Raw genomic sequence first — 23,830 nt, forward strand, 5'->3', positions numbered from 1 at the left:
GCAAAGCCGGAATCGTCCACTCGTGCTCTTGTCCTGCGTGTCAACACTCCGCTCTTTGTGTAGGACCACATCCCTGGGAATGTCACTCATGTTTTAATGGCCTGCAGGTCTTGCTCTCGCAGTTCTGCAGCATGCAGCCCTGCCAGTCTCCATGAATGCTGCACAGACTGGGACAGGACAGAGTTCATGCTGCAGACACTGCTGTAAACTACGCATTTCAGCACTTAGTTCAGCATCCCACAAATGCTCCATGGAGATGGAGTCACGCACTAATAGGTGGCGTTTATAGCAGTACTTCAGGGTGAAGCTAGCGAAAGGGCACTCTTTATTGCATCTCTGACTAGATTTGTGCTCCACTAAGGCAGAAGCAACCATAGGAAACTGGAGAGCTATATGATGGAGAAAGGGAAAAAGAGGAGACCAAGGTCCTTCATGGCAGCCTATGAGGTGTAACAAAACAAAAGGCACAATACCCATGTCTTCTGTGTGAATATGTGTGACCAGTGGTGAAACAAGAGAGTTCAGGAGGAGATATGAGCATCAAGGGCACACCAGTTATGGTGTATCCTCTACAGCCAAAGATGTAGGAGGTCTGCTCCCCATCATTTGTAGTTAGTGCTGAGGGAGATGGATCATCTGATAAAGACTTTAAAACATTTTATTATCACAGGTCAGATTGTCTCTTCTAGAAATATTTTTACATGTCCAAAGCCTAGGAAAAAAAAGTCACCTTCTTGGACAGAATTTTAGGTGCAGAAATTTCTTTTTTAGCATTAGTTTTAGAGTTCCTTTTATTTTTAAATTTGATTTTAACTTCAAAGTCACAAACACCTCTAACATTTGTACAAGGACAGTTAAACAATTGAGGGCTTTTCTGCTTTAAGTTTCGCTTAGGGCTTCTGCAACAGCCTATTTTTCTTGTTTCTGAGAACCCAGCAAAGTGCAGAGTTTGAAACAGAAAGCAGCCTTGCACTTTCAGACTTCTATGGTGAGATGCTGGTGTTAAAGACTTCAAACAGCGGCATGTTTTTTTCCCTAGTAAGTATACAGTAGATGCTGATTTTACTACAAGATAAAGGTCTTTGTGGCAGTTGGTCTTTGATGGTGTTCATGGTCTGAATTTGGTCTTGCCCTGGTTGTGCCTCGGGGTTACTTCTGGACTTCATAAGAGCTACATGGATTGTTGCACTAGTGTTTCCAAGCTTAGGATTGAGGCTGAAAGATGGGAAAATTAGTTCTTTCTGGAAAAACACTATCCCTAGATAACACAGGCTGTCCTTCCATTGTGGTCTTTGTGTTACAATTTCCTCATCTGCCCAGAAAGAAAGGGAAATAATACCACTTGGACAAACTGCTCCATTAACAACTGTAAATGCTCTGATGCCTATGGAGAAAGGCCTTCCAGAAGTGTGTTTAGAAAGAAAAGGAAGTTTTCAGAAAGGAAATCCTTCTTTATGGGCTTACTCACGACTGCAAGATTCTTAGGCAGAAACCAAGTGTCCTCAGTCTCTGTAAAAGAGGGGCAACAACTTCTCAACCTAGTAGAAAAAGACTGTTTTGAATGTCAGAAGCAAGCACTGAAATAGTTTCTAACCTTGCCTTTTGATAACTTGTTGGCACAAGAATTCCAATCCACCCAAGAAATGAGAACATTCATCTGACTTATCCATCCTCTCCTCTTCATGGCTAAAACTTTTCCCTTTTCCCTCATGTCCATCGCAGTTCATTGTTAGGGGTTGGACCACTCCAGTTGCTTGTCCCTCTGCCTATCAGCTGCCTGGCAAAACCATCTGAGAGGCAAATGCCAACCTCAATACAAATGAACTCCAAGTGCAGACTGAATAACAAAACCTCTTCTCCCTCCCTCTCTTTCTGCCTCTCCTCTCTCTTGTTTTTCAAGCACGCTCTCTTAGCGGGTTCCAGCTGCCTCATTAGAGGGAGCAGCCTTTATTCTGTGTTTCACCTGTATTTGAAGCATTTTCTGCTTGTTGAGAGAGTGGTTTATGTACTCTAGGGAGTGATAAAGCTGTAGGAAAGCGGACAGTGGAGGGAGCAAGGGACAGTGTCCAGCTTCTCTTCTTCTTAGCAACTAGAAGCAGGTCTGACTGCCATGAGGTATAGTGTGATGAGTTGGTTTGGTCCTCAGAAAAGTGAGAGAAGGAGTCTTTGAAGAACCTCTCCAAGCCTGTTTTGAAGGCTAAACAAAACCTGCTAGTGCTAAACAACATGGAAACCCTGGCCAGCTTTGTACCCCATGTCAGGTTTTCCTGGTTTACTCCAAAATTGGAAAGAATATTCCAGATAGCTGCATACTGGCTGTGTACATGGGATGTTCAGGCAGTGGCAGGGGTCTATGTTTTAGGGCAGAAGATGGGACTTGCAGTGTGTGGCCTCAAAATCTGCTCTTGCCTTTAGAGACAGCCACTTGCTCAGAACAAAACTCAGTGCTGCACTTGTGTTTCAGAATGATCAGTGTCCAAACACAAGACAGTTAAAATCCAACGTTGAAGAATTAAAGTCTTTGTGCTTCTTTCATGCCCTTAGTCATTGGGAAAGGGAAATGGTCTTGTATTTGTAGCAAACTAAAAGTAGAAGTCCATCTTTTCCATGGGTTCAGATACCATCTATCTCTCCGTGCATCCATTCGGGAACTGGAAACGTGGTGTGCAATCCTTATTCTTTGCTGGGTTTGTGTCTCTATTTTATAGCCCATTCAGGGAAAGATCTGTCTCCTACACTGTACAGTTCCCAACAGACTAGGCCTGGATTTCTCTTGGGCACTTTAGATGCTTTTGTGATAGAAATACAATAATTTCTATTTTTAAAATCAAAAAATTGTTCCCATTTTAAATTCCGATTAATAGTTAGAAACCCCCTGATTAAAGTTTGCAGATTCTTTGGAGACATTCTCTTGCTTCAGAAGGTTAAAATAATTCTCAGGTTCAGGGATGTCGGAAACGTTTTTATGCTCCAAGAATGTGCTCAAAACAAAACAAAGGGACCATCTATGATGTCGATAACAAAAATCCCCTTTAAGCAGCATGTGAGCCCTCTAGTGGGATCCGCCGGGTTGTTCCAGTCCCCAGCAGCCTGTTTGCGTTTACCTGCATGTGATAAGCATGATTCCTTTAGACCTGACTGAGCCTCTGTGCTTTCCTCATGCAGCTTGACTTGACCTGTCTGTCTTTTCCCATCCTTTCCACCCTTCTTTGTGTAGACTTAGTGGTTTTCAGTGTGAACCTTCTCCTGAGGCATTCCCAGAGTGGGATGAGAAGCAGGTTAAAGCGTGGTTAGATGCAAGTTTCGAGGAGCTGTGGTTCTGCCCTGATGGCTCCGTTCCCTGCATGTAAGAGGGAACCACAGGCAGTATCACAGTATGTCTGTTCTTACTTCCTTCACTGGAAAAAAACCCCAACATTAAAATCTAATTTCAAGGGTAAAGATTAAAGCTGAGGTGGCCAAATGGGGCCTTACACTGAAAGTGGCAACTTTAAAAAGAATAAAAGGTGGAAAGGCAGGAGGGATGAAAGGATAGGAAGAAAGGGATAGAGAGAGGGAGGAAATATCACACTGACCACAGCTGAGGCTGGTTCAGAAATCACTGGCATCCCTTATTTTGCTCCTTTGAATGAAAGCTAAAGGTGATTCCTAGACAGAAGCCCTGTCTAGGACAGTGATTGTTTTCTTTCCAGGTATCTGGAACAGGGCTGGAGCTTTACAGAGGATTTATTAGTCAGTGCCAGGCTAGCTGCTTGTCCATTTTGGCCAGTCTAGAGTAAACTTTCTCAAAACACCAAGCTCTTGGCATCCCCAGAGACTGTTACTGGAGCTGCTGGAATGAAGAGTCTTTGGAAGGACAGTAGGAATGAGTCCTGCTTCATGTTCCTTGGACTCTGTCACTGCCACAGTGAATATACTTAAGAGATCTTGTGAAAGCAGCTTATATCCATTTATCTTATTTATTATTTATCCACCTACGTTTTCTGCCAAGTACCTGAGGAAGTCCAGCGTGTACAGTCACTTGAAATCCAAGTGTGAAAAGGCAAGGATTAATCTGGTACCTGGAGCACATTTAATGTCCTTTATGATTAACTGAGTGGCTTCTCTTGCCACAGTAGTGCATCAGGGTCTGCTAAGGGCCCCTCAGTCCCTAAAACTTCTTTTCAGATCTGTCTTTGATACTTTTTTGTCCGATTTTGGCTGCTGAGACTTACAGAGCAAGGCAGAGGATGGGCAGGGTCCTAACTGCCAAGCCAAGAGTCTGCAGAATGAAAAACCATCACAAAACCACTGAGGAGATATCTTACAGTGTTGGTGTTATTTCTGTGACTCTGCTGTATCAGTCATGTGCAGAGAGAGCAGAAACAGCCAAGGTCCCTGTGGGCTTTGCATGTGTATCATTTCATGCCACTGGAAATCATGCATACTCCTAGGCAGATAGGCTTTGCAGAAGATGTAATTATCTGAGAGTCTGGATATATCCTATAGTTTGGCATGAGCATTATGTGGCCTTGAACACTGCCAGGGATGGGGCAGCCACAGCTTCTCTGGGCACCCTGTGCCAGCGCCTCAGCACCCTCACAGGGAAGAGCTTCTGCCTCAGAGCTCATCTCAGTCTCCCCTCTGGCAGGCTAAAGCCATTCCCCTTGTCCTGTCCCTACATCCCTTGTCCAAAGCCCCTCTCCAGGTCTCCTGGAGCCCCTTTAGGCACTGGAGCTGCTCTAAGGTGTCCCCTTCAGGAGCCTTCTCTTCTCCAGCTGCCCCAGCCCAGCTCTCTCAGCCTGGCTCCAGAGCAGAGCTGCTCCAGCCCTCGCAGCAGCTCCGTGGCATCCTCTGAACTCGACCCAACAGCTCCACATCCTTCTTGTGTTGGCCCCTGAGGTGAATGCAGGACTGTAGTGGGGAGTAAATACTGCATATCTCAACAGCGAGGGTTATTTTCCAGGGAAATCAACTACAGAGCAGGGTGGTGAGAGTGAACCCCAAAAGAAGGACCTGAGGCAGCAGCAGGTCATTGTGCCGGCGCTGCCAAGTGCCTACTGTTGTGTCCAAAGGAGGGAAAACTTCATCCCAAAGGCAGGTGGGAATCCATATGCGGGGCTGTGTGTGTGTGTTCAGGTCTGCCCACACCATTTAATGTCACAGCTGGTCTCCAGGGAGGCCAGGCGAGGAGGTTGGTCACCTCCCAGGCACAGCGAGCACTAAGCCCAACAGTCTGACACCTCAAAGCACGGATGCTCTCGCCGTTTCACTGAGTCTTCTCAGGACAGGCTGTACCTCGGGAAAGAATAAGATCCTCTGTGCTGCTCCAGGGCGTTTTCTTTGCCAGTACAGGCAGCATTTAACACCTGACACGGAGTATTTGAGCAGAGAGCTAGAAATGATCACATTCCCTGTGAAAACCCCGGTGTCCCTGCAGTTGCTCAGACTCTCCTCTGGCTGCCACGGGGACATTAAAACTTCAGCAGTTTGCCTCTCTGAAGGCGGATTTTGGTTCCCTGCCTGGAAAAACAGTAGGCGAAATAGTAAAACCTTAAATTCGAACATGTGTAAGTTATACATCTTATTTCCATTTTCAAGCAACATTCCCTCAGTAAGACATGAGGAAAAAATTACCATCTGCCTCAGAATATCTCGGTGGAGCATTTATCTCCCAGCCATGATAACTGAATCTCGGTAATTTCTCCCTCTCCCTCCCCCCAATTCAGATTAAGAAACAAATTTGTTGAGTGTCCAACCGTGGATGTTTTGCCAGCTGAACTCAGAGGGTGGGATTTGGTTGTAGTTCTTACCCTTCAACAAATGCTTTCCCCCCCAAGCCACTTTGCTGCTGGCAGAGAAGAAGGGTGGCTGTGCCATTCAAGAGGTGGACTCAACTGCACTGGATCTGGGCTCGCTTTGCCTCAGGGTTGCACACTAATGCACCCTTGTAAAGGTGAGGGCAATAACGCTGCCCTTCCCTGGTGCCTTCTTAACGTGCTGTGTGCATGTGGCAGGCTGGAGACTGGTGTTCTAAGTGATCTCTAGAGCTAAAAGCATGACTTAGTACTGCAGCTGGAGAAAAACAAAATCTGTGCTCCCTTTCTGTGGTTTGGAGGCTCGTAATTCTCCCAGAGCAGGACAGAGAAAGCCTCCTGCTTGCCAAGGGGCTGCGTGTAGTCCAGGTCTTAGCACAGTGCCACCTGAGTTGCTAAATGTTCCCTCCTCACCACTCCATCACCTCAGAAGTAAAACTAGGGCCAGAGTCCTTTTTGCACACCGCTTCTGTGGTCTGAAGTCCCTGACTCATGCCTAAGGCACCTAAGCTTTGTGGATTTCCTATCCAAGTAGCAGACAAGCCTGGGACTGTTTCACTGCTCAGAACAGACAAGATTCAGCCCTGGATAAATGACTCTTGAGTTACCATGCTAATATGATTGTATTCTCCTGCAACGACCCTGTCATTTTGGTGGGGGTGTTTTGTGGTCTTCATTAACAAAATAAAGGGAGGGGGTATCTTTATCTATGATTAGCATATGTGTCATGAGGTGGGAAGTAACAGCCTTCCTGTCACTTCATAGGCTCTGCAGAAAGAAGGTGTGCAGGGCTGTTTTTAACACAATGCAAAAGCAATATGGTCCAACAAGAGTTCCTAGGAGCATCAGGGTGTATCTAAACGGATGCTAAAATGAAGCTGAGCAATAAAGAATGAAGGGGGAGTGAGGACGTAACCGATAGACCAGGAACTTGCCATTTCCATAACCCAAACTTCCTTCTGCTACAGCAGGGATGAAAGGGGCGTAATAATGATGGGTCGTCTGTTTCCTTTTGCATTTCAGGGAGTCCCCCGTAGACTGTAGTGTGAACAAATGCAGCAAGCTCATCGGAGCAGGGACAGAGTCCAACCCCATGAGTTACAGCACCTACATGGACGAGAAGAACGGGCCTCCTCCCAACATGACCACCAACGAGAGGAGAGTCATTGTCCCAGCAGGTACCACCACCATCGAAGTCTTTGTGTCATATTTCATTGCAATATCCAGCTGAACAGATAGGGCTTGTTTATCCACTCTCTGAGGAATGCTCTTTCTTACAAACCATGTAAAAAGTAAGGAAAATGCAAGAGTTTCTGGCTAGTAGGAATCACAGAATCCCAGCCTGGTTTGGGTTCATCCAGCTCCAGCCCCTGCCACAGGCAGGGACACCTTCCACTAGAGCAGGTTGCTCCAAGCCCCGTCCAACCTGGCCTTGAACACTGCCAGGGATGGGAATTTTCCTGTGTCCCAGTATATGCTCTACATTAAATTGGAATAAGAAGTGGATGATTAGTGCTGCTTCTTTTTCCTTCTTTTTCTTTTTTCCTGGGCTGAAGTGTTGTTTTGGTGTGTTGAACCAAATCCAACTCCTGTCATGTGTTAGAGGAGAATCTGCTTCCTAGGACATGTGTAGTATGATCAAAGAGGCAAGAATAAGCATGAAGCGGACCCAAATTCTAACTCCCATGGTGCTCTGCAGGATCCAGATGCACTTTCATGTCACATTGATTCAAAAGGAGCTCTTTTGTTTGCTTTTTTTGTTAGAAGGAGAAAAACAGAAAAAACATATATAGCAGGAGCTGCATTATCCTTCCAAAACTTGTTCCACAGAAACATTCCTGTGCAGCTCTCTGTTTGTATGTTACATCCGCATCTGCTGTCTGCAATTGGCAGGATGCATTTGATGCATTTGGATAGTTGAGGATGAGAGCTGCTGTGGCAGGCAAGTGGTGAAGTCTGAGCCTGGAACAAGAGGGATTCTTTTCCCTGCAAAGGTTATAAACACCAGAGATAGAATCAGGCTAGCCCAGGAACTTTACAGCGAGGGAGATGCTGTAAGCCAAGCCCTGTACCAGAACATCCACTGCTTTCATGGGGTGCAGCTTTTCTCACCCAGTGTTGTGAGGGTTTCACCAAGGATTGTAGCTGATTCAAACAGATGTTGGCAGAAAGAAATGTACTCGTGGAATTTAGCTCTGTTTTCTGATCATGGCTTGACCACGAACAGATGACAATTCCCAAGCATTTGGTTGCCATTTAGGATGAAAAGGAAAAGCTTGAACTGAATGTAGTGAAGAGAAGGCAGTAAAAGATTGACAGGAAATCTCAAAGTGGCATTTAAGCTGTTGTTAGGATCTGCTTAGAGGGACTGGCTAACCAAATTGGTGACAGTATGAGATGTGTTTTCAGCATCACGTTGCCTAGAAAGGTGTTAGCTGATACCAACTAGTCATTATATTATTAAGGATGTTCAAGAGGGAACTTCCATCCTGCTCTTTAGCATGCTATTTATGCATGTTTGAAAAGACCAAGGGTGAGATAATATTTAGCACTGTTGTTGAAATAGGAGAAATTCCTTTTAGTGCCCTCAGTGGAAGAAAGAGTTTAAAATCCCTTCCTTGAAGGAAAGCAAAAAAAGGAGGTTTTCTCTCCCCATGGGCATATACAAATCAAAACTTTGAGATCCTTGTGAAACAGCAGTGATTTACCAGACTTTGGAAGACAATAATGAGCGTGATCCCAGATCTCTGGCTGCAGGATATGAGGCCAAATTCATCCAAGAAAGGCATTGGGAAATTTTAATATAATCCAGAGTAAAGATTTATAGTGCATTAGGGTGAAGATAGGCAAGAATAATGTCACATTAGGCTTGCAATAGTAATAATAATGAACTCTAAGCCATGTTTCAAGAAGGCAGCTTTTCAGAGACTGTTCAGTGTCTTTTGCAGTGATAAACAGGCTGAACAAATAGCTGCAGTTCAAAAGTGTTTGCTTAAAGCGAGACCACAGATTCATTTTGCCATCCAAATGCTGAGGGTTTTTTTTCTTTTCAAAACTGAAGACAAATAACTCTTTCAATTAAAAAAAATAAATAAATAAAAAAAGAATCCCCCTTGAATACTTGCATTGTAAAATTTGCAGTCTTTTGCCAGTGCTTCGAAAGCAGAATTCAAATCAGCCATTGCCAAAACATGGAGGAAATCCATCTTTCTTTCCCAAAGCAAAGGTGTGGGGTTATAACTGCCATGGTTAGAATTTAGCATTAAGCAGCCCAGGAAATGTCAGGGTTCTAATTTCAATATTCCTTGGTCTTACTCTCCATTTCAGGCTGTTATTCCAGAACTCAGGTGCTCAGGAATGCACCAGGTATAGCCACTACCTGATCTTTTCTGTCAAGGGATCCCTGCAGCCCAAGCACACGCAGTTTACAGTCCTGGGCAAAGGAACTGCTTTATATACTGTAAGATGTGTGGCAGAGGCATTTCTTGTCCCTCCCCAAAGCACAGTCTCCCAGGTACATGTTTCTGCTCTGTTGTCTCAACTGCCTCAGGACCTGAGGTGTTGGAGGTTTATGTGAGAGGAATGTACCAGCTGTGATGGACAGATCAAACATCTCCAAAGTTGAAGTGTGCCTTTGCAGTCCTCTCCAGCTGCAACAGAACATGAATTTGCAGCTTAAGTTTTGAGATGGGATCCATGAGGAGAAGCAGCACAGGAAACATCTGAAAGTGTAGATACGCTCTGAAAATGACTCTGTAAAATGGTATCGTGGCACAAATTCTCGCTGGGACTTTCTGATCTGATGCTCTTTGCAAAACCCAAAGGATGAGTTCTTTTTTTAACCACTGATGCAGCAAACCGTCACCATGGGGTCTGAAACTCCAGCCGGGTTCAATCTCTCTCGTACGTCACCGCCACTAATAAAGATTCCACAGCTGGAGCTTTGCTGACAGTTGATAATGATGCATGAGACAGTATAAAATCCACATTGCCCTCCAATAGGTTTTCCAGGGCTAGCGGAGGTAGGACTGTGTTCTTGTCAGCGGGGTGAACATTTGTGACTCAGAGATACATGGCAAGCTGTTCTGTTTAAGCAATAATATTCTTCCTTTTTCAGAGTCTCTTTGCTGACCATAAATACCACCATCCTCAGACTTTTAAATGCCATCTGTCGGGACTTTGTAATGTGCTTGTGAAGGATGGTGTGACTTATACAGCACTGATGTCATTCTATAGCATTGCAGAACCAAAGCTGTGACATACCCTTTCACAGGGATGAGTTTGCTTTTGGAAGCTTTATTCCAGAGTGAGAAAAGTCACAGTCAAATGTCACTAATATTGTTCCCAAGCTTAGGTATGAGAGTCAGGCAGGTGGAAGTCAATCAAAAGAACTCACCAATGTGATCAGTTTAAGTGCCTTAAGTCTTATTATAGCACAGTACTTGTTCATCTTGGCAAAATGCATTGGAATCAGTAAATTAAATACATTTGGTTGTGGAAACAATGGTTAATGCCTTCACTGGGCTACAGTGAGTGCTAGAGGCTTGAGGCTTGCATATAGCATTACTACCCTTTGTACTTTCCTGCCAGATCCCACCCTATGGACCCAGGAACACGTGCGCCAGTGGCTGGAATGGGCTATAAAGGAATATGGATTAATGGAGATTGACACCACCATCTTTCAGAATATGGATGGCAAGGAGCTCTGCAAAATGAACAAGGATGACTTCCTTCGAACCACCTCCCTCTACAACACAGAAGTTCTGTTGTCTCACCTCAGTTACCTCAGGGAAAGTAAGTATTGCCTTGACATAGCCCAGCCCTAGCGCGACACACTGAGAAGCTGTATTAAACTCCTAGAGGTCTTCCTGCAGGATAAATAGCAGCAAGGGTGAGGAAGAAAGAACATAGAAAGGCAAGCAGAGAGAGCAAGCAAGGAAAGGAGGAGTAAAAAGTGGCTTGGAAATTTAATTTTAACTTAGATGGAGTTACTGGTGCTATCAGGGAGGTGAAGAACTGAGCAGGACTCTTAAGAAGATTAGATAGTCTTACAGATAATAAAACCATCTGTAGCTGTGTGATAAAAATTCATAGATTTGCTATGGAGATTAAACCAAACATTAACTGATGTGTCATGTGCAAATTATCCCAAAGCTTTGCAGTTCGAGGGCTGTGCACTTTCCCCTAAGGCTTCTGGTAAACACTGCTTCAAAACAGGACCCACAACTGGCTGGAGTTGGGGGTTTTCTGTGTTTCTGGAGGCCCAGATCTACTGAAAAGAGTTAAAAATACAGGAGCGATTCCCTAAATGTAAATGTGCTGAAGCAGACTTTGTGCAAACTGCCTAGTACTCAAAGAACAAGTTTTGCTGAACCTCCTTATTGCTGCTCTCTGCCCCATGCTAGAGTATGCCATATTAAGCCCTTAAGAGAGAAGCTGTGAGCTGCCTCCTCTTCATCTGTAAAATGGAGGTAAAAGCATTTCCTTTCTTCATTAAGGTGTGCTAGGGATGATTGTGTTATGATGAGGCCAGAGAATTAGAGCTAAATGCTACATGCTCCAACATTTTTTGAAGTGAAACAGCTTTTGTAGGAGTATAATTACTTGAGGACTGAAAAATCAGGAGGAAGCGCCATAAAGCAAGGTAGGAGGGCAGGGAGGGAAAGGAAAAAGTCTATTTTCTCCACTGAGCAATCAAATTGTGATGTAAAAGCCACGGAAGATGTCTCCATCTGGCCAGTGCAATAAAGCAGCGAGGCAGCATTTATTTAGGGTGTTTCTTCAAAGCTTTTCAGCACTGCCTCTGCTAAAATTAGTGGGAGTTTTATAGATGACAGTGGGACAGGAGTTAGATCACAGATGGGTGCCTCTGGAAGCCCCACCTTTATTTTTTTGGAGGAGTTGAGCCAAGGAAATGATTCACAACAAATAACCCAATTGTTGGACGTGAACAGTTTCTGTCCCTTACGACTTCACCAAAAAATCATTTCCCCTCCAAAATGATTTGCCCATTTCATCCTGTTTCATCAGCGAAGTGTTCACAGACCACTTTGAGGTGATTGCAGATACAACCAAACCTCCTAACTAAGGTTTGCATACAGAATTACACACTTCTATGGGAAATGGCAAGGCAGTTCTTAAAGTCAGCACTGCTTTGGCCAAACCTGCTGACTTTGGCTGGGCAAAACAGATGCTTTGTAACTGGAAAAGTTGTTCAATTCCCACAAGATAAATACTCAAGTGAGACACTTGAATTGCCTTACTGATAAGACTTGAGGATTGACAGAAAGAGATGAAGGAGGAGTTGTATGGGCTTTGAATCAAAGAACCAGGCTGAACTTGAAAAGGTTGGCAGAAGAGTCGAATTCTGCATCTCCATTGCTTGGGGTGTTCAAAGAGAGTATCAGAGGAATGAAAATCTGAATCTCACTGCATAATAAGCCTGAAGACCTGGATTCATTTGCCACCTTTAGCATTTGCTGCTGTCCATTTGTTCAGGAGCAAATTCCTGATTGATCCTACCTACCTCTCTATACCTCAAGCCCCTATATTAGAAGTCTGGTCTCGCTGGTCTTCTTTTATAGAAAAGAAGCAACAGGGCACGTTGAAATTCAAGATGTTAGTCCCCTAGTTCACACATTGCCTTTACATGCCTGCAATCAGGAGGAAGAACCCTTTGCCTCAGTTCCTCTGTGTTTACTTTCTGTAGGATGGAGCTAGTGATCCTGCCTTCTTGTTGATCCTCTCTGTGGAGATGGCCAATGTGTGGGACAGGGATTGCATCTCATGTCTCTCAAGACCTAGCACCATGGAGCCCTAATGTAGTCACATCATTTCAGCGCTGCTGCAATGCATGTTGAATAATAATCATAGAAATATAATGTTCTGCCAGGGCAATGCCTACTAATTATCATTTCTGTGCTATGAAGCTAGTGCAAAACCCGAGCAGCTTTGCTGGCCTCAGACAAATCAGTTATTCCAGTTTTACATGGATACATATGAAAGGAGAATTCAGTCCTGGCCTATCCCCAGCTTTTATGATTATAAATTTCTCCCCGTTCAGCCCCTTGGGCTGCTGTAAGACGTCATGCGAGCACTGTCGCTATTAAAGCAAGCTCCTGTCTGAGTGGAGGTCGGGCAGCCTCTGAAGAGCATTCCTTTCCATGCAGCTGTTCCCAGCGCTGCCTTAATGACAGTCTGGTTTCTGGATTGCTGGTTAACTCCCTCATGGAGTAACGCCTCCGAAAGGAGCTTATTGTTTTTCCAGACTGATTTCCAGCGGATGTTTAGTGCCGAACCTCTGAGCTCAGTGCCATGGGGAGATGGGCTTTTTGTTTCATGAGTTTTCCCCTTTTGGAAGGTTGGTTGTTTCTGAGACGTCCAGCTCTGCTCCTGCTTAGTAGGGAGAACACATCATGGCAAGAAAACACAGGAGAACTTTGGGGAGCTGCAGATCTATAGGCTGGATTCCAGCTGCCCAGTCTCTGTCTTGAAAGGTGTTCATCCTCTCAGGATGTTAAGATGGAGCTGTGATGACTAGTGAATCCTCAACTTCGGTGTTGGTTTTCCAAGAAACAAATCTGCTCTGAACTTTCTGAGCCTGTTGGCTAGCCAGGCAAGGAGAGACCCCCTCAAAATCAGCTTCCTCAGAAGGTTTTCAGCATTTTACACTCCTGATCAGGGTGAAAGCATTCTTAAAACTACCCATGAAGTACATTATTTTGGCACGTCTGAGTCCAGATTGACAAACTACACCAGTAACATCTGCAAGACCTCAACAAAGGCTCAAGTTTAGGTTTGGAGATGGAAGGTTCAGGCGAGCTGTTTAATACAGTCAATACTAAACCAAACTCATAGCACAGCACCTTTGGTCTTCAGGCAAAACTTAGGTCTGGATCAGAATCGTGCGGTTGTTTCCTGTTTCCGTGACCTATTGAAGCACTCGGGAATACAGACGTCTCTGTTGTGTAGATTTCAGGCTTGCAGAACCCAGTTCTGCAGCATGCTCTGTCCTTTGGAGGATCTCAAAACACACCCCATTGTTTCTTTTTCCAGGGAACTTACTGTCCACCCTCCCAAACAGTCATCTTCAAGTGTTTCTTCCAGTTTCTTCTCTGAAACTGTGAAGCCATACATTGGCTTTTTCTTCTTGTCCATCCCCCTGCATCTTCAGACTCCAGACTGACTGACTGCTGTGCTGGTGTCTTTTTCAAACACAGTCTGCCTGGTGAATCCTCTCCAGCCGGCCAGTGGGCAGTGGGAAGGGAGATTTGAATGTTTTCATGCTATGTTTGGGACGAACATCAAAAGAAGCCTGAGCTGTCACCTCCTGTCCTTTTCCATTCTAGTGATGGGGGGTCGGTTGTGTGTGGTGTGTACGAATGAAAAGAGCCTGAAGGGGAAAGAATGAGACTGTGGCGAGAAGCAGAAAACTGCTTTGTGGTTTCGAGCCATATATTAATGCCAAACAAAACTGTACTGCTAAATGCAGCAGACCCTGATTCTACCAGAAGATGTGGAGCGAAAGCCACATGGCCTTCAGAAGGTGAGGCTAAAAAAGACTTCCAGATTAAATAGACTTGAAGATTGTGAAACCAAGGTCTTCCTGCATCTTGGGAGGATGAGCTGCCTTGTGAAAAGGAAGCCTTTGTGGGGGAAAAAACTCTTCAGCTCTGTTTTCAGTCCTTTTCCATCTTCCTCTTTTATTAATGCAAAGGAAAGGAGAGAAGAAAGGAAATGGTCCGGGGGAGCCGTGAGATATAATATTCCTGATATTAATTACAGGAGAATAGTCTTGTGCTGTATTAATAATACCAGTGTTTCCAGAAGGAGCTGATTTAATCTGAGGTGGCACTGACCCTCAGACTGAGGGGTAAGGGGAAGAAGAACAAACCGAAACTTCATTGCCCCAGAGCTCTGCCCAATGAGTAAGGCAGGGAGCAGCCTGGCCTCTGTCTGTCTGTCTGTCGGCCTCTCTCTGTCCTCATCTGTGTCTCTGGCTTTCTCTCTTTTCCTTCTTCATTGAAAACCCTTAATAGGAAACACATTTCCTTTTCTGTGGTGTTCCCACCAGAAACCTCAGACTGTCGGGCAAAGGTGAGAACTTTTAGCAATTAAACTAGGGGAGGCGCCGTCCCTTTCCAGTGGCCTGGGCTGCATTTTCTTGGTGTAAAGTAGCTATAGGTTGATCCTACCGACTTGTTCGGTGCTATTCATCACCCCACCCCCCTCTCCTCAGCCAGTCTGTGCAACAAGGCATTTGCAGCCTATTTAGTCATAGAAAACCCTGTTTTTGAATTCCCCAGCACTTCCCTGTCTGGCAGGGTCAAGCTAGGCTGGGCGTTGTGTTCAGGATCTGCTTCAAATAACCTGAAAAGCAGAGAGTGGTGGACAGGAGTTTCCCCACAGATACTCAAGAAAGAAATGCCAAAGCCAGAAACCATCTGATGAAAACCTGAGTTAGGTGGACAAAGCTGTTTTAGTTCCTCCCACAGCAGCAAAAGCCCAGCCAGTCTCTCTAATTATTTAAGACAGTCACTTTGGCTGTCTGCAGCTTTCATAGCCAAAGGTACCCTTGGGATCCCTTTGAACTCTTTACCTCCCAGTTTACCATGTTATCCATCCTGCTGTTTTGAAACATCCCCTGTCTTGCAGCATCTGGTAGCATCCATCCTCCCCTCCCCGTGAGGAGGCTTTGTTTTCCAACACCTTCTACCTCTGCGTACAAGGTGGCTTGCACACGTCTTTGGCTTTGTTTGCATTTGGGGAAGAAAATAAATCCATAGGAACACAGAGCCAGTAAGATCCAGCACCTGCAACTGACTAGTACTTCTGGCAGTGAACTGCCTAATCCTCAGCTCTCACAGGAAAGCGAGACATACTGTGAATACTACTGAGGGGCAAGTGAGGTCAGTGTTATTTGGGATCATGTGGATTAGAGGAATGTGGAGGCTGCACAGCTCAGCCACAGGATCCTAATCAGTTAGTGTTACAGTACCTGCAAAAGAGGTATTAGCCCTGCCAAAGAATCTGGGGATGCTCAGGGGCAGCACAGCATTACATACTGTCTATGCTGTTTGCTCTGTGTGGCTTAGGACTGAGTACCTTAAATGGGACAGAATCTCACTGAGTAGAGGGTTCTATAGGTATGAATAGCAGAAAGTGTCTGTAAAAACACTTCCCTCATACCAGCCCACAGCAAGAGCAGTACCCTGCTCCAGTTCACACATCCAGTCCCCACAAGGAAGAGCCTCAGCCCTGTTGGGAATGTTGCTGCCCGACGCAGTAGAAACTGTTCCAAAGAGCTGCAGGAAAGGTGAGCCTAGATTATGTAGGGTAAGCACATATAACTAGACAACCATGAAATGTGTATTACATGCTGGCTTCCAAGAGCTTATGGGGCCTCTTCCTCCATTTCCCAAAGAGTTTGAAGGAGAACCAAAGGAAAATGCTTAGAAAGGAACACTTCCACCACAGACTGTGCAAAACAAAGACCTTCCAATGGGTTCTTTTTTGTGCTCCTCTAGAACAGTTTTGTTTCAAGTGGGGCTGGATGGAAAGGCCACTCTGAACCAACAAAGCTACTTTCAAATTGCACAAGACATGGGAGATGCTGGAGTATCAGTGAGGGTTTTGCAGCTGTTGGCCCAAAACCAAGCATGTGACACTCTAAAAATGGTCAGATCCTGACAGTGCAATTCATGTCACTTCTACTGCGTGTTCCTCAAACAGGAGAATTCTTTATCACAGCCAGAGAAAGAAAAGCTTCTTCCTTTTCCTATAATACAGTTTGTAGAGGCTCTGCTGTGATAGATATTGTACCTGTATAAATGTACTATACAGCCTCAGCCTTCTTTATCAGTTTTCAACAGAGGACATCAAGGCACTCAGTGAAGGAGGGAAGTGTCTTTTGTTTTAGCACTTGTGTGGCATTACAGCTAGAAAGCTTTTAAAGGAATTTCATATCCATCTTGCCTAATTGTCTGAACAACTTAGTCTTTAGATCCTAGTGATAGCACTTTCTGCCTGCCTGCACGGTTCCCTGCTGGCAGAGTGCATTCAAACTGCAGTAACTCCTTTTCTTTTCATTACAGGTAGCTCACTGCTCGCCTATAATACTCCATCCCACACAGAAGCTTCCTCACGTCTTGCCACCAAAGAAGGTCAGTCTTTTTGAATATACATGTCCTGGCTTCCTGTGCTCTCTCTCACAATGTTTTTGACTGGGTTAAAACTAGACTTTTTGTATCATCTTGGCATGAAAGTGTTCTGATCTGCTATGCATGCACAGCATGGTTAAAATAGAGTAATTCACAATTTGAAGCCCTGTCCATGCTGAAAATCACATCCCTGCTTGGCCAGCGAACATTGTGGCATAAAACATAGTTCTGTTCCTTTCACACATGTCTATTATTGAGTTGGTGAGCTGATGGCATATTTTCTGTTCTTTATGTGAACCAGTTTGAAACCTCAGGTACATAGCAAAAGCTGAGACACTATTTCTCTCTGATTAAGTTCATAGTTGAAAGGATATAATTTTCTCATGCTAAATTCCATTACGAAGTAAAGGCCACTCAGGTCTTCCAAAATCCATTCATGAATCTAGCAGCCAGTTTCTCCCAGCAAGGAAGACTGAAGTGATCTTTCTGACACTTTCATTTTGGAATATTTTGACTGTCTTTTTCAAATAGCTCCAATTTTTTACTCTATTAGAAATTCTGATCATGTAGATAGAGCTGAGAAATCCTGAAGTTATACAGTTAATTTCACACTTGAGGCTCCTTTAGGCTTTTGAGTTGTTTGTATATCCTTCAGTCAGGATTTTCAGGTTTTCCTCTGCTGCTACAATCCTTCTCCTTATTTTTAATGAAAAAGTCTTTTTTCAGTCAGGATAAAATGATGAGAGTTGGTGTGAGGGGCATGATGCACATCCCTTACCTACATAAGACACTAAGTCACAGTTGGACTGTTGAATTGCTTAAGGCCAAATAGGGTGTAAAAGACCAAGAATCCAATGCTGTGTTCTGTAACGTACTGTGTAGGACCAGGAGCCTTGAGTTTGGTCTTCCATTCCCTTTGGGTAACTGCAGGAACATTGGCTTCATTCACTGAATTGTGTTCAGCTCCTCCATTTGAAAAGCTTCTGGGAAAAGTGGGAAATCTCAGGGCTGCCATATGAGATAACCCACCTAGAATCAGTCTGCTCTCGTGCTGAGGCAGCTTCCTCACCTCATATATAAATACTTCTATGCTTTCCAGAACATGGCTTCATTGATGAGCCATGAGTTTGCATTTCAAAGAGTAGTGAGGAAAGGCAGAAAGTCTTTTATTTAAGTAGCTGGAGAGAGCCAGCACTTCTTTCTCATTGCACCACGCTGCGTTTTATCTCCAACATCTGTCTTGCACGCTGGGCACAATATCAACACTGGTTTTTAGAGCAGCTTCTTTTGTCCAGCCTGTAACTATCCACTTGAGCTGTCTGTTCCCTGGCATGCTGTTCTCTCTTCACGAGACAGGCATTAGTTGCTAAAACATGGTACATTACAGACACAAAGCCGTTCAGGCTTTTCTGTGCCTCACTCCTTTGACGCTAAGAGTCATCTATTTAAAATTACTAAAAGCTAGGCTTGCTTCTATTTGAATAAAGCAGACACACATGCACGTGTTCCTCCCCAATTCCCCCCCCCAAGCATACAGACAAATCCAAGACTCTGCTCTTTCTGTCTCAGGCCAGGTGGTTGCTAAAAATAAAGGGAAGAAAGCTGAGATTTTTTTTATTAAAGAGAAATGCTCTGTGTAAAATTGCACTCCTCTGTGTTTCCTACACCCGTTATCTTTGCAAGTTGGGCCTAGAATCACGCAGGGAGAAAGCAAAACGTTCCTCCCCCTCTGTTTTTACTGCCCTCAAGTGTGTTTCCTTAGTGCAGCTGACAGCAGTTTGCATTTGATTTCTGTCAGCCAGGCGTTTTTAACTTTACATGGTACTTTCATCATGTGTCAATAAAGGACAAAACACACCCATGGGACAGTCAAATAAAAATTAAGAACTAGCATAGAAATGTTGAAATCCCATCTATTCCTTTTCCAGTTCTTCCTACACCGCAGAAATGTCCTCTGCATTCACTCATGTTCTAGGATAAACCAAGCCATTTCAACCTTCCGCAACTGATTCGTGCTCCAAATCTTATTTGTGAGATAAGATGACAGGATAAGAGACATGTGAACATGACAGGCTGATAGATAAGGAATTGGGGGAACAGAGTGAAGTGTCTTGTCCAATATTACAGAAGAAACTTGTGATGGACATAAAACTGAACTTAGAATTCCTCAGCCTTGGTCCAGCCTGTTAGGGAACACGATTTTCCTTGCTTCCTTTTAGGACTTTTTAGTGGGCTTGTTTCAAGATGATGATATTCTTTTGGAAAAGGAATTTCAGCTTAAAAATAGTGATTATTTTTTTTTTCTTAATAAGTATTTTCTGTCTTCCTAACTTCTCGAAAGATGAAACATTTTTCTTTATGTTAATACATCTTGAATCCACTGTAAATATTTCTTCTCTCTATGCCTGTGAATGAAACCGGAGAAACAACCTTTCTCTAACCACCTTCCCCTGAGGATTCCAAAGCAGCAGGAGGAGGTGATGAAATAGTACATGTCAGAGATAGGACAAAAAATACTGTTTTCTTCACTCCCCCAATAATTCTTCTTGCACGTTCTCTAAGCTCACACAGCTAATGCAAATAACCTGCTTGTGCAAATTCCAGGCACGCTTTTGCATACGCTTCCACTAGGCTTTAGACCACGTATTCCATCTGCACACTGTAAAACGGAACCTACGTGGCAAAACCCTGCTTTCATAGCAGAAACAGATACCGTAAACTTACACAGCTGGTGCACAAAGGATCAGGTAGGTAGAAACCTTGTGGTGTTCAAAGGACTCTTGCTGCATGAGCTTCTTTGCTTCTCAGCCTCATAAACACTCCAAAGTATGGTATTTAGCGTCATTGGTACAAATTGTCTTCAGCTGCCTTTGAGAAAGAAATTGCTCTAATGAAAATCACCAGGATTTTTTGGCCAGGGAACCATTTTCTGGGCAATGAAACGAGGTCGCTCTTGTTGCTGAATGGAAAGATTTGTGTCCCGCTCCCAGCGCTCTACTGCCGAGATGGTCGGTTTCATTTTCCGTGACTGTTTGGAGCAATGACTGACCTACTGTAGGTACTGGAGGCATGAGAGAAGAATCTGAGCCCACATGATCTGCCCAAGTCCAGGGGGATCTTAAATTGCTCGCTTTCAGAATGGTGTCATTTAAGTAGGTTTCCAGAGGGAAATGAAAGTATATTCACATACAACATTTAGGAGGCCAAAGTGCTGTGTCCCGCATGGCTGTGAGCATTCTGGCCTCAATCCAAGGCATTTTTAAAGTCCAGTGCTTACTGTTAAGTATGTTGGGGTCTGCATAACTCCTCCAGCACTGTCCTCCCTACGCCAGGCTCAGCCTAAGGCTGAGAAGCGTGGTAAACCAGCACTAGCCCAAAGTCTCATAAATCCAACCTAAATTCAAGCAGCACACAGGAAAAACTGATGTGCTGCCCGCATTTTCAAAGAGGGAGGAAATTTGGATGTGAGCACATGAATATGGATGTAGGAAATGAATGTGAAGGATTTAGTCTGTGGCTATCCCCTGTTTACATTTGTGTTATAGAAGTGTTTGTGTGAACAATGAGGATGTTTGGGTATAAGGTGCGTTTGCTTCTAGGTTTTCTTTGGTTGTTAGCAAATTTAAGTAGATAAACAAATTGGGGAGCTCTGAAACTCACGCAGCATGGTTTCCCGTGGGTTTGTGCCTGTGTTCTTATGAGCCCCTGAGGAAGTTTCCTGATGTTGGAGCATTACGAAGATCTCACACACAGATTCCCTGGTACCAAGCAAAACATGAGGCTGTGCAGCTGCTTTTCTTGCCGTCGGGGCCACAATCTCTCTCCCTCTTTCCCCAGCCTTTTCCTTTCAATTGGTGTGAACTCTTTAAACCCCATCATCTTGTCAAATTCAGTGACAATTTCGAGTGACAGGCTCAAGAATCTGGGGGGACTGAAGAAAGAGTGGGGCAAAGTGACTACAGGCACCGCAGTCGTGTAAGCGTGGTTCCCAGAGGGAAGCAGTCTCAAATTCCTGCCTAAAATGCTTCTCTTGAAAAGGCCATTTTTCAGGTCTGAAAGGTTGTCGTGTGAAAAATACTGACCAGTTCCAGCGAATCCTGCTTTCGAGTGTGTCAGCAAGGCCTCAGGTTTGCAGCAAAGGTTACAAACCCTCCAGTCTCGGTGGTGGCAGAGAAAAAGCAGCCTCAGCTTTGTGCCCTCTGCACCGTCTGTACATGCTAAAACATTTGTCGATGATATTTGTGTGCCTGGTGATGAAATATCCCATTTTTAGCTCCGCAGCAGAAAAAGGGGAGGCTTTTTTGGTGCTTCAACTGTGTGGCCAACTCGGGGATTTATGATTTCAGGAGAGACAGTAGCAAGCACTCTCGGATTTTTCCTTTTTCCCTTTCTTTTTTTTTTAATTGTTTTCCTTTGAAATTCCAGAGTTAGTGTTTTGTCTGCTTTCTCCCTGACCCTCTTCGGAGGCAGGCGTGTGTTTTTTCACCAGAAAAACTGGGAACAAAGAATCGTTGTCTTTAAGCTGTAGCAGGCAGGAAACCCAACTCACAAGGGATCACCCTGAGCCAGCGCTGTCCCAGAGTAGACTCCAGTTCTCTGAATTCAACCTGACAGCTTGTCTGGAGCACTTTCTAAGTAACCATTATCCTTCCTTTTCTCCCAGCAAAAGAGCTATTATTTTTTTGCCTAGGGTGCACTGCAAGCAATGTTATTGCACACGGAGGAGGGGGTGGCATGTTTGCTGGGATGCAGTCCCTCCTGTGAAAAGTTCTTGGAAGTGCTTTGCCTGGTTTACGAAGACAAGAGTAAATTTGTTTCCTGCTAGTGAGTTAAATGGGCAAACGCTGTACAAAATGCAACTGTGAGGTCTGCGCATGTGTGTCTTCCCTTCCCTTTTCTCTTTGCCTGTATTGCTGCGTCTAGCTTTTTGCTCCAGGAATACTTCTGCAATTTGAGTGGGTTTTGAGTGCCAGCGCATTAACTGGATGGTTTTACCTCCCTGTATGATGTGGGTGTGAAGTATGTCCGGTGCTGTTTGTGCACAACCTGTGTGTGCTTTGGATGGATGTGTGTATAGATACGTGTGTGAAAGGTGCTCAGAAACGTGCCTTTCATAATGTGCAGTTGTCTGTCTGCATTTTTACACAGTAACATGTCAGTGCGTGGCTGTTCATGTCTACATGCCTTAACATGTATGTGATCTGGCAAGAGACTGCTTCTCTGGGAGGGATTCTTAGGGTACATACTTCATGCCCTGTGCGTTGGGACTTCTGGTGCTGCTATTAAGAAAAGCCACAACAACAACATCATTCTCATTGCTTCCTCCGGTTCTGTATAATGTCTCTTTGTCAGTGCTGCAGAGGGTAATGCAGACGTGGATCAGGAAGTTCCAGCTCGGGGTGTTTTTCTACCCACACTGGCACAACCGGGGGCTGTCGCCTGTGGCTCAAAGCAAACAGATTTCAGGGGCCAGAGCTCTTGTGTGAGGGGGGAGCAGAGCTCCAGGCTCTGGAGTTGCAGTGCGTAGGAGCTCCTCCATGTCACCGTGCCAGGATAAAGCTAGCAAGGGAGGTGGATGCAGATCCCAAGCCAGATCCCAGTGACCTGCTGCAGAAGGGACTTCCCTACATGTAAGCAGGATAAGTCCCTTTGAAAGTCCTGAATCCTAGTTCTGTGCATGCACTAAACTCCAGATCCTGGTGGCTTCAGCCACAATACTTCAATCTAACGCTGGATCTAGTGTTGGAATTAAATCGAAAGCTTTTGATCACTCTGATCTGTATTACTCTAAGGATAGCAACGCATAACTGGGCTGTCAGCTATGTTCAGAGATTCCCCAAGTGAAACCTGTTCTTCATGCCCATGCTCTGCCATGGATTTCTTAGGTAAATCCAGCAGTCGGTCCCTTCTCACTTGGTTTGGGTTGACTTCAGGTCAAAACCCAATGTTGTTCCAAGCCTGGACTTTGGTCTCTGTGCCAGTTATCTGTAAAGTGCTTTAATAACAATGTAGAAATTATTGATAATATTATTTTGTTGTTAATTTTGAAAGAATGAAATAGTCTGATAATGTAAAATAGGAGTTCCTTGGAAATTCTGCACTTAGCTAGTTGCTTCCTCTTAGTGGAGAGACCTAGAATTACTTAATTCCACATCTGATCCCTGTGCTGGTGATTCTTTAGTGTAGTGTTGTGGTCTTGGAGCAGAAATGAGTGAGTTTGGTGCTTGAAGGCACTGCGGAGTTGAGAACAGTCAGAGTAGTATTGGCTGTGAACATCATACAGCATGGCAAGTGGCATGTGTGCTAAGTAATTGTTTTAATTAGCAGAAACAGTAAGTTGAAAAGTAATTCACTGCAAAACAAATGATGCTGTGGGCGGGAGTTTGAGGCCTCAGTGTACACAGTTAGGACACAGATGTAACCCGTGCCTGGGTGTGTGCCATAGGGCTAAATGTTATGGGAAGCTGGTTGCCAACTTGCCTGAACCACCTCGTTGAAGAGGCCAGAGGACTCCTCATGCTCTGCTTTCTAGTCCTGTTCCAGCCTGTCAAACCTCCTACAGACAGATGACAGCATCCAGAGCCTTCATAGCTTTGTGCTAAGGAAAACTGCATCAAAGCAAACCTCTTACCTCTGTGTATGGAGCATTTAGTATGTGTACTTGGAGCCAGAGTGGGCTGGGGAAGAACCTCACAGACTCTACAACTTTAATGTTTGCTGCCATCGTTTAAAACAATGCGTCTAATGTTTCAAGGAGGAGCTGGAGGTGTTTTTGGCTTCCTTGCCCCTCCAGAAACCCACAGTCTAGGTTTCTTCTCTCCAACTGGCTTTAAACACAACCCCACCTCTTCAATGCGATCTCCAGGAGGTTAAACG

The 23,830-nt window shown here is 44.6% G+C and overlaps 1 protein-coding gene across 1 annotated transcript in view; it reads left to right on the plus strand.

Moving 5' to 3' along the window:
- Window positions 1–23,830, plus strand: part of FLI1 (Fli-1 proto-oncogene, ETS transcription factor) — a 33,401-nt gene that overhangs the window by 266 nt on the left and 9,305 nt on the right. Inside the window, exons 2-4 of the mRNA XM_010023173.1 lie at window positions 6,819–6,973; window positions 10,386–10,589; window positions 16,889–16,957. Coding sequence (XP_010021475.1) covers window positions 6,819–6,973; window positions 10,386–10,589; window positions 16,889–16,957 — 428 coding nt within the window. The remainder of the gene's footprint in view (window positions 1–6,818; window positions 6,974–10,385; window positions 10,590–16,888; window positions 16,958–23,830) is intronic.

This window comes from Nestor notabilis, unplaced genomic scaffold (genome assembly GCF_000696875.1).
Source record: "Nestor notabilis isolate BGI_N333 unplaced genomic scaffold, ASM69687v1 scaffold10901, whole genome shotgun sequence".
Classification (NCBI taxonomy): domain Eukaryota; kingdom Metazoa; phylum Chordata; class Aves; order Psittaciformes; family Psittacidae; genus Nestor; species Nestor notabilis.